The 16,560-nt window shown below is 39.8% G+C and overlaps 1 protein-coding gene across 1 annotated transcript in view; it reads right to left on the bottom strand.

The window, feature by feature from the left end:
- The window catches only part of lrp5 (low density lipoprotein receptor-related protein 5), an 81,870-nt gene that overhangs the window by 40,827 nt on the left and 24,483 nt on the right, over positions 1 to 16,560 (bottom strand). The window contains exons 5-11 of the mRNA XM_022211445.2: positions 13,662 to 13,790; positions 7,344 to 7,540; positions 6,917 to 7,048; positions 3,126 to 3,214; positions 2,821 to 3,039; positions 2,353 to 2,441; positions 1,018 to 1,189 (exon numbers count right to left, since the gene is read on the bottom strand). Coding sequence (XP_022067137.1) covers positions 1,018 to 1,189; positions 2,353 to 2,441; positions 2,821 to 3,039; positions 3,126 to 3,214; positions 6,917 to 7,048; positions 7,344 to 7,540; positions 13,662 to 13,790 — 1,027 coding nt within the window. The remainder of the gene's footprint in view (positions 1 to 1,017; positions 1,190 to 2,352; positions 2,442 to 2,820; positions 3,040 to 3,125; positions 3,215 to 6,916; positions 7,049 to 7,343; positions 7,541 to 13,661; positions 13,791 to 16,560) is intronic.

The following is a 16,560-nucleotide window of genomic DNA, read 5'->3' as shown; positions in this document are numbered from 1 at the left end:
ATAATGATTACAACCCAAATAAGGTAAAATCAAAGAAAATGCTGTAAAGAAAAAAATAGAAAGGAAATAAATCAAAAGCAGAAACTGGAAAAAAATCTAATGATTGAAAGAAAAGATCAGAAGAGAAACATGTGGATGTTGTATTGTTTAGGAGAGAAGAGACATAGTGACATAGGTATTGAGAGGGCGAAGAAGAACGGGAAAAACTTGCTTAAAAGGACCTACAGACATCTTGATGAAGGGGGAAGGGCAGTCCAGTGACGACTCCTCAGCATTGCCTCACTTCCTTGCCCCCTGTTTCTAAGACTGGTGTGTGGAGTAAGGCTTGTCTGTTTTATCAGAACAACTTCTATCAGATGTAAGGGTGTTAGCTGACCAGTGTAAAGCACATGACAAGTGTTTATATTGGTCTAAAGCCTCCATCTGATAATAAATGACTTCTATTTACATTAAAACAAGCAAGTCTACAGCCACAGTTACTTGTATTTAAGTAATTTGAGTATTATTGGGTAACCTGATCTTGAAGAAACTTTCACAGCATGTAGATGCGCTAATCTGACTTCGCCAACCTATTCTGCATTACACAATTATCATTCTGCTATTGAAGGGGGGGGACTCTGAATTGTTTATTTTTCCTTATACCAGTCAATTGTATAGGGTGAGGCAACGCAAAGGATGTGGCTTCAGTGATGGAGGAACATTTATGATGGAACATTTGCACGTAGGTGTGAAATAGGATTACACAATATTTGTTACAATTTGGTAATCACAGACAAACGTCTGACATGCGAGGCCAAGATTCTTAAATCAGCAAGGAACCTGTACCTATTCACATCATTACAGTTGTGTAGTTCCAAGTCTTCACCTGAGTGTAAGCCACTGTTGCAGTTTTCCCAAGATGCGCTAGAAGCTGGGGCACCTAGTTTTCCCACATTTCACCTCATCTTATTCTGATTTCACTCTGTCATTTCTTTCAGCTAAGAAGAAGCTTAAAAGAACCAAAGATGTTGCGCATACCTCAATCTTGTCTGTTTTAGCATCTCCCCAGTATAGTTTTCCTGCTGCATAATCAATGGCCAGTCCATTGGGCCAACCCAGAGAGCTGTTGAGGAGAACCACTCTGTCCGTTCCATCCAGATTGGCTCGTTCAATTTTGGGATGCTCACCCCAGTCAGTCCAGTACATAAAACTGAGAGAGACAGAGGTTGCAAGAGAAGACAAAGTTTAGTTTAATTCATAGAGGAATGTGCACGAACACCCTGGCATTCACACCTATAGACCAGCAGTTCTCAAATGGGGGTACGAGTACCTCTGGGGGTACTTGAAGGTATGCCAGGGGGTACATGAGATTAAAAAAAATAAACATTAACAACTAGCAACAATTCAAAAATCCTTTATAAAATATATTTATTCAATAATTCTTCAACAAAATACAAATGAAAGTTCATAAACTGAATTTCATATCAAGTAGGCCATTCCATTTTATTACCATGAACCCAGTTGATGGAAGAGTTTAGACGAAAGAGTTTATTTTTTAAAATTCTGTTGAACCACGGTTCAAAAGCAATGTCTGATTTTCACTGGTTAATATTCATAGATTTTTTTTTTTTTTTTTACTTTTGTCAATTCAAATTGTTTCTGTGACCATTGTGGGTGTTTCTTTCATTAACCGAGGGGTACCAATAATTTTGTCTACGTGTGTAAGAGGACACTTTACGTTTATGGTTATTTCTGTGTAGAAATCTTTATTTACAGTTGAATCAACTATTTATTTTCAACAAGTTTTTAGTTCTTTTTCTCCAAGTAGTTGAAGAAAGACCACTACAAATAGTGCTGTATTTTATGTCTGTCTCTTTTTGTCAGCCAAAAATGCTTTGCCTTGGTTGGGGGGGTACTTGAATGAAAAAATAGTACACGGGGGGTACGTCACTGAAAAAAGGTTGAGAGTCAATGCTATAGACAATTTAGAGTTACCAATTAACCATCGCATATTTTTGGACTGTGGAAGGAAGGGGGAGTACTCAGAGAAAACCCACACATGCACAGGGAGAACATGCAAACTCCATGCAGAAAGATCCTGGGAAGGTGGGGATGCGAAACAGGGATCTTGTAGCTGAAAGGTGAAAACACTAACCACCAACCGACTGTGCAGTCCCCAATCAATTCAATTCTATATTATTATTATTATTGTTATCATTATCATTCTTGAAAATATCTAATTCATTAAAATCTCATGTTCTTGACACGTGGTCAGGCCAGGCACTTTTCCCACTGTGGCATGACCACAAAGAGTCACAGTGTCAATAAAACTCATCAAATGCCGGACTTTGCATTTACACACACAACACCTACCCAGCAACAGGGTCAAGAACAATGGCTCTGGGTTCATCTAAGTTCTCAGAAATCAAAATTTTCCGTGACGTTCCATTTAGCCTGGTAACCTGTAACACCACAACATTCCAATATTAAAACACAGCACAACATGACACTTCTATTCAGCCAACCTGTTTGTTTTTTGTCTTTGGATGTCTTTTATCTTGAATAACAATAATCTCGTGTACTCCTCGAATAAACAATGCAGACATAAACCACTGAGGCATGATTGAAACTACATTCACATTCACTCAGCAATGTGAAAGAATGAAATGAGAAGGGATGCTCACAGGGCTGTCATTATTATAAATATGCACTACAAGTGATTAAACTCTGTCTTCTTAATTTTAAAATTGATATAAATAATTTAATATCAAAAGGAAAGAATACTTTTGCATAGATAGCTTTAAAAAAAAATAAAGCCGTAATCTAACGTTTTTGATATACCTCGATCCGGTCAGTGCCAGTGTCAGTCCAGTAAAGGTTTCTGGCAACCCAGTCGACGGCAATTCCATCTGGGTGGTTAATCTCTGTGGTAACCAGCATCATGGCATTGCTGCCATCAATGTGAGATCGCCGGATAGCCCGAACCTCATCATCTGTCCAGTAGACATAACCTTCAACTGGATCATAGTCAATAGCTATGGCATGACGAATGTCATCGACCTGCATGAGTAGAGAAACAATGATTATGTTGATGATGAAATGAAACCCTGACAAGACAGTACTACTAAGTCTGTGTGTGTGTTTACCTGTAGTACGATGTCAGTGAAGTCTGGCAGGTCCAGTGAAATTCTCCTCAGGTCTGTCCTTCGTGCCAGCAGCAAAACCTGCTCTGCTCCTAAACAAGCCAGTAAAGCTGTATTAATTGTTTACTCATGCTAACTTTTTCCACCACCTTTTGTAGTTGAAAAGTTCTCACGAGAGGGTTTATGGCAGAAGTGAGAAGTTCTCAGTTTTCTGACTTTAGTGCATATGAACATCAACACCAAATTAATACATACAATTTCAGCTTTAAGATGACTCCTTTTACTGACATGGCATTCATCGCTGCTACTACACACACACACACATACACACACACACACACACACACACACACATATATATATACATTATATTTGAGAGATGTGAAAGTTTCTTGGGATTCTTCCTGTTTTTTTTCTCCATGTCCCCAAACAAAAAGAAAAGAAAAAATTAAACCTGGGATCAACATGTACATTTTTCAAAATTTCACCCAGGTGTTACCAATGCTGGGAAAAAAGGTCACTCTACCTACTATACATGTTTTACTACTTCTATTTTCAACTTTTTGTCATACTTGCTGCATCCCTGTTCTGTGTAAACACAGTCTGCAATTTAGCTAAAAAGTCCTAGGTGCATCACTAATGGTTTCACAGTGGTGCAGAGGAGGAAACATTTCCTTTTCCCTTTTACAGAATCTGGTGCAAAGTGTTTCTATTTTTTTTGACAAACTCATAAATCACAGTTTCTTGCTCGAAAAACTGTTTTTTAAAAAGATAACATGCCTTTCGAACCCCTGGACAAGTTTTGAGCGTTTACAGTTTTAAAGTAATTAATAAGACAAAGTTACAGATATACTAGAATTGTGTGTTTTGGGGTATTTAAATATTGCAGGTTCACACACATATATGCAACTTGTAAGTCTAGGTGTTTGAAAGAATAATAGTATGTGAATATTTCTTTTGTAAATTAATGATTCTCCTTTTCTGTAAATTATCGAAAAGAGTTATTCAGTGAAATGTTTTGCTATTTCATAGTTCCCTGTGCTATGTGGAGTAATCTTATTGATGGCAGCGTCACAGTCACTCCCTGTTTAAGATGACTTCGATTTGCCTGATGCTCGACCACCTAAACATCACACTAATAAATGTATCTGTGCAAGTTAGAATGTGCCTGACGCATAAAATAGAGCACTAATAGGCAAAACATTTGTTTGATTTAATTATATGACAGATTCTTTTGCCATGCTTTAATCCTTCTAAGTGATATACAGAAATTAGGTGTAATCGTATATCTCCTGCTTGACTAAAAACTAGTCTGCTGTCGTGTCACTATGGACATAAACTTGACAAATAACTTTTTTTCTCATTGGGAAAAATGTAACTTTTTCCAAGGCTTGTGTCAATAACATTGTGTAGATGCTGAAGTGCCATCCAGCAGATTCAAGTCTGAGTGGAGCCAAATTCTAAAGTCTCATATCAATTGATCTATGATGAAAAAGATTTCAAGGCTGAGCCAAGCTCTACTATTATCAGTTTCCTTGGGTCCTTCCTTACATTAACAGTCTAGAAACAAAAGGCTCAACAGTCCTGAGGGATCCAGCACTGTGTTTGGCTGTTGGTTGATTTGAGAGGAACCAAACGTACCTCATGGGAGACAACTAACAGTTTTTTTCTTTATATCTTATTAATCTGAAACTGAAGGGCTCACATTGATGCAGCTCTGAGTGTCTCTTGCGATTCTTCTATCTACCTATCTATCCCTTTAATTTCACATTTCAAAACAGCTCACATTAATTTTTAGAAAAAGCAATGACTATCCAGTGGAAATAACCCTGACTTGTCATAAAAACCTACATTTTGTAAACAGTTTGAAGATAATAAATGACCTGTAGCTAAACTGTAGTATTTCCACCGTATTACCTTGGGAAAAAAGAGAGGCTGGGTACTACCTCAAGGAGACAATGCAAAAAAGGGAAAACTACAAATAAAACTGAAAATCTACATTTTCAAATTGTTATTTACATGCAGTCAATTTACTTCAATAAGAACCTACACCACATTTTGCTGTCAAATATGGTTGCACTAGTTGGCAACTAGCAAGGTTGAATAAATCAAAGAAAAAAAAAATTAAAAGAAAGAAGGGACAGCATCTGTGATTCCACTCTTCTTTTCGCTTGACTTCATTTTGAGACACTTAAAGACCCCTGACAAACAGTCTCATACACACACACGGTCTGCTGCCAGCACAATAACAAACGGCTTCAATTTAACCAGCCAAGCAAAACAAATTAGAAGCACAAAGACACACACACACACGCACACATTCACACCCACACACACACATACACACACACACAGACACACACACACACACACACACACACACACACACACACACACACACACACACACACACACACACACAGAAGGCTGACACAATAGAGCATTGTTGTTTTTATTGTGGCTAAGTGATTGGTTGGCATGCTTCATTCAAATTTAATACAATCGCATAACACAGGCTAACAGACAAATTCGAACAGTGCTGTGTTATTGCAGAATAAGGCTCTATTGTTTTGGCATCGTGGGAATCAACATGGCGGCTAGTCCGTTGGTGATCCACTGTGCTACCAGAGAGACTCCTTTTACTTGTTTTCCTGCTAATATACCCTAAAGTGCATTGTAACATCAAATAGCAAAACAATGGCAATTAAGGTCAGCAACAGCTCACACTATACACCACATTCTATACAACACTAGGACGAGGCTAAAATAGAATGTGTCAGTTATCAAATTCTGTGCCAAGTGGTTTGACTAGTTCGACAAAACAGCCTCACTCACAGTCGACTTGCAAGCTTTCTTTGGAGCTTATGACCATATCATTCAGAGCAGTGGGCCCAGGCTACTGTTACACATGAATATGTATGGATCCACTAGGGTACAAGTGACAAAATTTTCTTTGTCAGAGGTGTACGCAGTTCACTGCATAGATGTCCATGCACCAACAATTTTTTGGGATGCCACAGACAGTCACCAACTGCATTAACTGAAAAAATGCAAATCTTATGTGCATGTAAAGAACGTGTCCAGATGATACATACACTAGACAGTACTACAATATGAACAACTGCACCTCTGCGGTTTTCACATCTGTCTGTGAGCCAATCCACAATGTAATAAAACCAGATCCTCAGTTTGCCCTAAGGAACAGTTCCTGGTAACTATGCCATTTTAAATGGTAAATGGTTTACACTTATATAGTGCCTTTCTACCTTAGTGGTACTCAAAGCACTTCACAATGTTTCACACTCACCAATGGCAACACAGTTTCCATGCGAGGTGCTGCACAGAGGGGCCGAGGATTGAACCGCCAACTTTGCAACCTTGGACATCCTGGTCTATCACAGCCGCCTCAAATTTTACTCAGAAGCATCACTAAAACTGTCACAATTAGGGAGGTAGCAACTATCCTAGACACATTTTAGGCTCATGGGAGTCAGCACTTAATATCTGAAGACAAAGATAGATACTTCATTAATCCCAAGGGAAAGAGGACTTATTAATAAAGTTAAAAAATATACATTAATAACATTTAAAATATATATATTTTCTGCTACATACACTCCTGATTGTGTCAGCAGTGGATGCCCAAAGTATGGATTACAGTAAAATCCAACCGGTATCACGTAGTTTATGAAGCATTGACTAATTACACTGGTTCTGAGAAAACAATCAGCTTTGCACAGGATTACCAGTGGCTGTTTAGTTTACGGGTATACTAATGTAAATAGGATTCTTACCTGGCTTACATGTCTTTCCATCTGGTTTAAGCTGGACTCCAGTAGGGCAGGCACAGCTGTAGAAAGGATGGACTGGAGAGAGTAGGCAGAGATGACTACAGCCTCCATTATTTTCACTACAGGGAGTTTGGACTGCCATGACACAAACAAAGAAGTCCAGACAAAAAGAGAAAGAGGAATATTTTTCCTGTTAGAAATGACATGATTATTCAAAACAACTGTGCTGTAAACACTGTGACCAAATCATAATGAGCATTTGAAAAGCTCTACTTTATGTTGTGTTCTATAAAAGTAAATTATTTAGCGGTCAGAACAGATGACAGACATTGCAGATGGATTAACTCAAGATAACAGGTTGCCAGTGTATTGAATGTTTTGTGATGTACTACTGTACTGTACATAAACATAGGTAAAACATTTGACTTACTATAAGGCTGTCGATAGGGCTCCAGAACCTGTATGTCCATAGGAGAATAAATCCCACTGAGAATCTCTCTTGTTTTGTCTCCGCTGTGTTTGTTACAAGCATGGATGGAGCGAGTTTGCCAATCAGTCCAGTATAATGTCTCCTCAGACAGTGTTAGGGCAAAAGGATGGGTCAGGGTTCCCTCCACCACTGTTTCACTGCAGGATGAAATGAAAGCTTGTTAAGAATGAGAGGTGTTGGAGTCTGTCCAGAGAACTTTAAAATTTTACTAAAATGGTAGAAATAAGTGTGTGTGTGGGGGGTGGGGTGGGGGGCAAAAACTGTATCGGAAGATTTACTGTTAAGTTGTTTCCACATGTTAACTTGTCATGAAAAGGGTATGAAGTCTTCAGTGGACTGAGATTAATGTATAAATACGCACAAATTGTTTCAGTTATTAAGTTATACTTAAAAACAACACTGTAGCACTCATCAGTAGTTGAATTTTTACTTTAATGGATCTTGTGTGAGATTTGGGCCCTATGATCTTCAAAGTTGAAAATGCACAATATTATGGAAGTAAAACTGTGGATCTAATGGCGGTAATACAGGTAATTCCAGAAAACCACAAGGAAACAACACATTTATGTGCAGTCAAGATGGATCAGATGTGCCTTCCAGCACACTAGTTCAGGGAAAAAAATTAAAGAAAAAAATCTAACAGAGACTTAAACCTAGTTACAGCTCATTTTAAAGTCTTACTCTTAGATTTCACATCCAGACTGGAAAGCTCAGAAACCAGTTTTATTTGTTGTTGCATATCGTCCACCTGCTCTTTACTCCGAGTTTTAATCTCAATTCTCAGACTTTGTATCTCACTTCGTGCTCAGTTCAGATAAAGTCATTATTGTGGGTGACTTTAACATTCATTGACATTGACAGCCGTACAACTGCATTTAATTCATTATTAGACTCAATTGGCTTTTCTCAGCACATAAATAAACTAACTCACAGTTTTAATCACCCCCTGGACCTTGTTCTGACTTATGGCATAGAAATTGAACAGCTAATAGTATTTCCCCAGAAGCCTTTTCTGCCTGACCATTTTTTAAATAACATTTCAATTTACAACAATGGATTATTCAGCACTTGAGAACAAATATTACAGAAGATGTCTGTCTGGCAATGCTGTAAGTAAATGTAGGGAAGTAAGACCATGGAAGCGCTTTTCTTGGATCCTCAAACTCACGACTGCCTTCCACTGACTGGATGATGAGCCAGACTGGACACACCAAGCAGAACTTTATGTGGTGGTCATGGAGCAGTTTCGTGCACTCGTTAAAGCAGAGATGCCTGTCGATCACGCTCTTTGAGTAATCTGGAAACACCACTATGGCATGGCCATTCCAGGTTACTTGATTGTTGCGGGCTGCCCCCGCGATATGCTCCCGGTCCTAGAACCTCAGAAACCTGGTGATGTGAGACCTGGGCCGCTGGTTAGGTCCAGTGCTGATGGTCTCCTAGCTCCGATCCTGTGTGCGCGGTCGATCTCCAGTCGGTTCGGGAAATCAATTCCCCAAATCTTTGAAAAAACATCACCCAGGAATGCTCGTGCATCGTTGTTCTCACACTCTTCCGCGAAGCCAACAAAGCGTAAGTTGTTCCTCCTTTCCCGGTTTTCAAGGTCGTCAAGTTTCTCTCCAAGTCGCTCCATCTCCTCTCTGGTGGCAGGTGGCCTCTCCCAGAGCTCCTGATTAGCCTCCTCCAAGAATTCTAAATGACTTTCAACGTGGTATAGACGCTCAAAAATTTCGGTCAGCTTTGTTTCTGTGGCCAGTGCAGATCACTTTATATCATCTAGCTTCTTATGTTGAGCCTCAGGTGTGTCTTTAATAAGTTTTGATAGCCTGGAGAGCTCCCTCGCCACCTCGCTGTTCGGTGCCAGCAGGTGCTTCGTTGCTATCAAGTGGCATGTCGGCACTGTTAACCTTGTTAGCTTGCTCACTAGTCCTAGTGTTGGCTGCGGTAAAATTTGCGAATATCTTTGAATTTCCGAATTTCTTTTGACCTCCCTGGGGCATCTTGCTTTACCTTGTCAGAAAAGTGCGTGTAGCCTCGTAACTCTGAGCCTTTGCAGAGTTAATTAAAAGTTTACATGCAGGGTGAGCAGAGCCAGAGCTTCAGCCAGCCATCTCCACCGCCTGCATCACATGACTCCTTTCTTCGCCATTTTTATAGCAATACGCTACTTTTGGGAACACAATACTGTTCAAATAATGCTCTCCAGGTTATGGTGCCATAGTGTGTTCCAACACTACTTCTATGAAGACAGAGGGAGTTGTAAGTAATCAATAAAAGTTGGGACATCTGTAGGAATTGGTAGCACCGACTTTCAAGGGTTGATCAACCTCCATCTTCAAGCTGTTAGCCCATTTCTTCTTCCCTGAAAAAGGCTTTTTTTGTAAAATTGTGAAATATACATTCTTTTTCAGATTTGGGTAACCTCACATCTTTTTTTAATCTCTGGCAATTTATTATTTAACTTTGTATAGCAATTCAAGCTGATGAATTTCAAAAAAAAAAAAGGAAAAATTGGGGCGTTTTAAAACTTATTTGATCCCCTAGCAAAACATGACTCAGTATTTGGTGGACACAGACATCACAGATGTTTCTTGTAGTTGGTCACCAGGTTTTCCCACATTTCAAGAGGTATTTTAGATCATTTCTCTTTGTAGATTTCCCCGAGATCCTTAAGGTACCAAGACTGTGGCTTAAAATGTGGAGCTTCATCTCCCTCCATAGATTTGTTTTTGGATTGAGGTCTGACTAGGCCACTCCATGACCTTACTGCGCTTCTTCTCGAACCACTTTTTGTTACCTCAGCAATTATCTTGCAGGAAGACCTACCCACAACCCATTTTAAGTGCTCTGACTGAATGAAGGTGATCAGTGCTTGGGATTTCTTGGTACATTGCTCCATTTATTGTTCGCTTCATGGGGTGCAGTCATCCTATGCCTTTGGCAGAGAAACAGTCAAAAAATATAATGCTTCCACCTCCATGCTTGACTGCAGGGATGGTGTTCTTGGAGTCACAGTCAGCATTTCTCTTTCTCCAAACACGACAACTGATGCCAAAGACTTCAGTTTAAGTCTCAACTGACCAAATCACATTCTCCCAAGCTTCCTAAATATTGTTCAAATGCTAACTGGCAAACTTCAGATGGGCCTGTACATATGCCTTCTTTAGCTGGAGGACTTTGTGGGCACTGCAGGATTTCAAACCAACAGTTGTCACCTTCATACCAAGTAGCTTGCTGATAATCTTGTAGCCCTTTCCAGCTATGTGAAGCTCCACAATCTTGTCTCTAATGTCTCTGGATAGCTCCTCGGTCTTGCCCATGACAGTGAAGTTGAAGATACAAAGTATGATTCCTTGGAAAGGTTTCTTTCACACATACACACGCCACCATTTCAGATTATGAGTTTCTGATGCAGAATGGGTTAATATGTGTACCTCTTGGTCCGTTCAGATGCAGAATGGGTTAATATGTGTACCTCTTGGTCCGTTCAGATGCAGAATGGGTTAATATGTGTACCTCTTGGCCCTATAACCAATCTGGCGGAGCTACAATTCTTGTTGGTGTATAAGGGATCAAATGCTTATTAATTCAGGTGCTTCTTTACTTGGGATAGCAAATTTTCAAAGTGTAAATAAAGGGGACAAGAGCAACCTGTTTAATTCACATCCTTTAACTGTGCAAACAGACTAACGTTTTAACACTTCTGTGTCTTCACTACGGCCTTCGTTTTGCAGACCTGCCAACCTGTACGCATTTTGCGTAGCAGGTACGCAATTTGAGATCAAAATACGCTGGTACGCTCCGCCTCACTAAACTACTCAAAAAGCTGCAGACATCTGTGAGTGCTGTTAGAAATGTGGACGTGCAATACTCATGCCTGACAAAACGATGCAGCAGTGTAGTGGTGCAATTTCAACCAATCATCATAGAGTAGCAGAGAATAACAAGTCTGCCGAACCCTTGTTGGCCCGCTCTTTCCTGTCCTCTGCCTCACAGTGGGCTGCTTGACTTATTTTTTGGAAAAAATGTAATATCTTGGCTAAAAATCACCCCCTGGTAGTGATTGAGGGCTCATTTCAACTGCAATATACTTGGGAATACATCTAAAAAGATATCTTTAAGTTATATTAAAAAGTTAAGGCTGCAGGGAGATTTTTCTAGACATAAGTGTAGGGTTCCACCGATGGAATTTGGTGATTAAACGTAAATTTGAAAGGCGAGACATGATACAAAAATGTGAATCCTTAAAAGGAAAAATTGTGACAAAAAACTGGAAAAATCTACCAAATTTCAAGAATTTTTAATGAAATCTGCCCTAAATTGATGGCTTAAATGACCATTTTCGAAATTTGAAGGCAGTTGTTACACTTAGAGACATCTAGAAGTCTTTTTATACTGCAAACTATGTGTATATTAGAAGTACTACTTACAATTCCGATACATACGTGTTAACATCAATCGCCCAAGGTCCACACAGGGGAACTTAGACCTTCTTCAGTAAAATTTGATCTGTGAGAGTTGCCATAAGCCAGATTTTTTTGACACTTGTATTTTTCAACACCTGACATCCTATTCTTTCAGAAAATATATACTTTCCCATATCTGGCTTATGGCAAGTGAAAATATTCTGGGTGGTACATGAAAACAGTCTCAGAAAAAAAAGTGAAAATTTACTATATTTTTTCAAACTTTGCAGAAATCTTCTAAATTTAAGCAATTAAGAAAGTTTGGAGCAGGTAAACCTGAATATTGTTAAAATCTCTGGTAAAAATTATTAATTTCTCAAAAAGAAATAGATACTTAGATGCTAAATAGATGCTAGAAATAGATGCTAATTGGACGCCTGTGGAATGTGTCATTTCCTGAGATTCAAACTGGCCTAACTTTTTTAAAGAATAGACTGTTTGACTTGATTTTTTTTGTGTTGAACTGGATTTTTATTCTACTATAAGAAAAACAAAAATAAAAGCAATTTGGAGGGGGTCAAATTTTCTAGATTTCCATCTCCCAGCCCACTGTGTGCCTCCCTCCGCCTAAGCACTGAGAGTTTTTTTCCTATCAACATGAGTGTGAGCTGTGTGTGTGTGTGCGTGCGTGCGTGCGTGCGTGCGTGCGTGTTTGCGCGTGCGTGTGTGAGATTAGGTGGTACTCAAAATATTTCGCCAAGGTTGGCAGGTCTGGTTTTGTGTTCAGTTAAACTGAAGAATTCCCAAACAGTGGAGGTCTTTGGCATCTTGTCTCGTGTTTATGCAACAATGTGAAGCGTGACGTCAGAGTCGGCAGCCACCCGGCCATTCGGGTGGTGGTAACAAACACGAATGGATGAGCCGAGATGAGCCGAACATGGCTCATCCCACTTCGCGGGATAAGCCGAAGTGGGCCGAAGGCGAACGGAAGAGACGAGCTCCAAATATTCCTATTTTCGTCTGGGCGAGGAGGGGGTGATCACATAGACATACGTGTATATGTCATAGACATATGTGTATATGTTCATGTGATCACACGAAGGGATGAGCCGATGTGAGCCGATGTGGGCCGAAGGCGCGAATATTCGGATACCAAAATTAATATCCGGATACCTCTGTAGCGAACGAATATTCGGATATTCGGGATATTCGGGTCCAGCCCTACTCTGCACCACTGCTTCCTCTTGAATGTGCAAATCTTATGAAGTTCCTCCACTTTTGCACCCGTCCCTCTGTTGTTTGCTACAGCTAAAGTACACTGGCTAACCCTAAACACTGTAAGGCCAGCATTTTACTTGACGCATTGGCAAGTATGTGAAGGTCCACAAGAGTCAATTTGACATGAACTTTGTTATCGTCTGAAGTTTGCATGAGAAGGCTGATGATAAATGCACTGAAAGTGGAAAGGAAATGCTGAGCCATGAGAGAAATGTACTCAGAGCTTGTGCAGAGCTGTGCGTTTAAACTGGGCCCCTCACACCGCAGCTCTATTTGTGTTGGATTACTCTCTCTAGGTTTTCTTCTATTCTGTCTGTAAAGTTATTTTTCCTCTCTCCCCTCCCTGATCGTGCTCGGTTGAGAGAAACTTGAAAACCCCAAAATGTAACCCACTGATTTTTTAGGTTTCAGTACTGTATTTTGAAATTGTCTGTGATATTTGTTATCTGTGATTTATCCATTTCCATGACAGTGCTTATTTTGCAGTGTGCAAATGTTCCACTAACACAATTCACACACACATACACACCCACATGTACACCCACACCCACAGACACAGACACACGTTTCATACCGTGAGGATCCATCCAGGTTTGCTCTGTGAATGAAGCTGAGCTTGGCATCAGCCCAGTACAACTTCTGTTCCACCAGGTCTATGGTGAGACCGTTGGGCCAGTATATGTCCACATTCACTATCACTTTTCTGTCACAGAATGAACAGAGAGGCACAAAATGAATACATCAGAGGAACCAAACATTGCCTAAAATACATTTTCTGTTACTCTCTAATGATACTTACTGTACCTGTAACAGTCCCTTTATGAATTTGCGATGTTGCAATCACAACAATTCACGCAAATTCAAGCAATCTCCATGACTTCTACACAACCTTGCAATTTTGTCCAAGCACTGCAACTTATTTGCAATTTTGACCAGCCTTCCATGAGTCCCACCAATCACAGCAGTCCCTAGCGCAAATGTAATGCACGTATGTCACCGAATTCACCTCCTTGTTTATGGTTTGAGGACCCAGACATGTCTGATTCTAATGTCTCTCATTTAGCAACAAAAGTTACTGCTAAAGACTGTGAAAAACAATTCCCTGATGTTCTTCACTGTTTTACACTCTGTGCAATATAGTAGTCCCTCGCCATATCGTGGTTTACTTCTCGCGGTCTCACTGTGTTGCGGATTTTTAAATTGCATTCGGTACCGTGGACGCTTCCCGATATCATGAAATTTTGCGGTACAGCTATTTTTTCTGTATTTATTGTGGTGAGTCGCATTGAAAAGTAGCACTGGAGGACAGATATCTGCTCTTTATGCGCTATGTAACTGCTCGATGCTTCCATTTTATCACAGAGGCTACGGTGTAAATGTGGCAGGAAGTCATCAAACACACTACACTTCACACTTACGGTCCTGACAACATAACATTTAACCAAACTAACTAGGCTGACTAAACCACAAAAAGACAATAAAACACAAACACGAATAACATTGGAACACTAACATAAACCACAACAATGACACTTAAACCCCCTGAACACCCATTGTGCATTACAGCACTACAGTTCAGTCAAAGACCAGCTCTGCGATTGCTATATTATTTTAATTTTTTTTTGCAGTAAAATAAGCATTTTCTAGCCTAAAAAAATCTAAAACAATAGTACAAATATGTGAAAAAATAATTAAAATGTATTAAAAGAATATTTAATCAAAATAAAATGCGTATCATACAGCGCTGGGCTCTGATTGGCTCAGTGACCGCAGCATCAGCCTCCTCTGTCTCCCGAGTATAGCACATATTATAGAGCAGTATTCAGCATCTGGCCTTGTCCGCTTCATACAGACGTCTGATCGCTGGGCATAGCATTGCTTTGCTGTGATGTGCAGTGTGTGGGGAGGGTTTTTAAAGGCTTAAAATATATACACACGTGGACAAAATTGTTGGTACCCCTCAGTTAAAGAAGGAAAAATCCACAATTCTCACTGAAATCACTTGAAACTCACAAAAGTAACAATAAATAAAAATTTATTGAAAATTAAATAATCAAAAACAGCCATTACTTTTGAATTGTTGATTAACATAATTATTTTAAAAAACAAACTAATGAAACAGGCCTGGACAAAAATGATGGTACCTCTATAAAAGATTGAAAACTATTTGACCAGAGTGACATGATTAACTCAGGTGTGTCATTTAATTGACATCACAGGTGTTTCCAAACTCATAATCAGTCAGTCTGCCTATTTAAAGGGAGACAAGTAGCCACCCTGCTGTTTGGTGAAAAGGTGTGTACCACACTGAACATGGACAACAGAAAGCGAAGGAGAGAATTGTCCCAGGACATCCGAAAAAAAATTATAGACAAACATCTTAAAGGTAAAGGCTATAAGACCATCTCTAAACAGCTTGAAGTTCCTGTGACAACAGTGGCTCATATTATTCAGAAGTTCAAGACCCACGGGACAGTAGCCAACCTCCCTGGACGTGGCCGCAAGAGGAAAATTGATGACAAATTGAAGAGACGGATCGTTGGAATTGTATCCAAAGAGCCCAGAGCAACCTCCAAAGAAATTAAAGGTGAACTCCAAGGCCAAGGTACATCAGTGTCAGATCGCACCATTCGTCGTTGTTTGAGCCAAAGTGGACTTCATGGGAGACGACCAAGGAGGACACCACTGCTGAAAAAAACTCATAAAAAAGCGAGACTGGAATTTGCAAAAATGCATGTTGACAAGCCACAAAGCTTCTGGGAGAATGTCCTTTGGACAGATGAGACCAAACTGGAGCTTTTTGGTAAGGCACATCAACTCTATGTTCATAGACTCAAAAACCAAGCATACGAAGAAAAGAACACTGTCCCTACGGTGAAACATGGAGGACGCTCAGTAATGTTTTGGGGCTGCTTTGCTGCATCTGGCACAGGGTGTCTTGAAAGTGTGCAAGGTACGATGAAATCTGAAGACTATCAAGGCATTCTGGAGAGAAATGTGCTGCCTAGTGTCAGAAAGCTTGGTCTCAGTCGCAGGTCATGGGTCTTCCAACAGGACAACGATCCAAAACACACAGCCAAAAACACCCAAGAATGGCTGAGAGAAAAGCGTTGGACTATTCTAAAGTGGCCTTCTATGAGCCCAGATCTGAATCCCATTGAACATATGTGGAAGGAGCTGAAACATGCCATTTGGAGAAGACACCCATCAAACCTGAGACAACTGGAGCTGTTTGCTCATGAGGAGTGGGCCAAAATACCTGTTGACAGCTGCAGAACGCTCATTGACAAATACAGAAATCGTTTAATTGCAGTGATTGCCTCAAAAGGTTGTGCAACAAAATATTAAGTTATGGGTACCATCATTTTTGTCCAGCCCTATTTCATTAGTTTGTTTTTTTAAATAATTATGTTAATCAACAATTCAAAAGTGATGGCTGATTTTGATTATTTAATTTTCAATAAATTTTATTT

The sequence above is a fragment of the Acanthochromis polyacanthus genome, chromosome 8 (genome assembly GCF_021347895.1).
Source record: "Acanthochromis polyacanthus isolate Apoly-LR-REF ecotype Palm Island chromosome 8, KAUST_Apoly_ChrSc, whole genome shotgun sequence".
Taxonomy (NCBI): Eukaryota; Metazoa; Chordata; class Actinopteri; family Pomacentridae; genus Acanthochromis; species Acanthochromis polyacanthus.
This window is presented reverse-complemented; position numbering and strand designations above follow the sequence as displayed.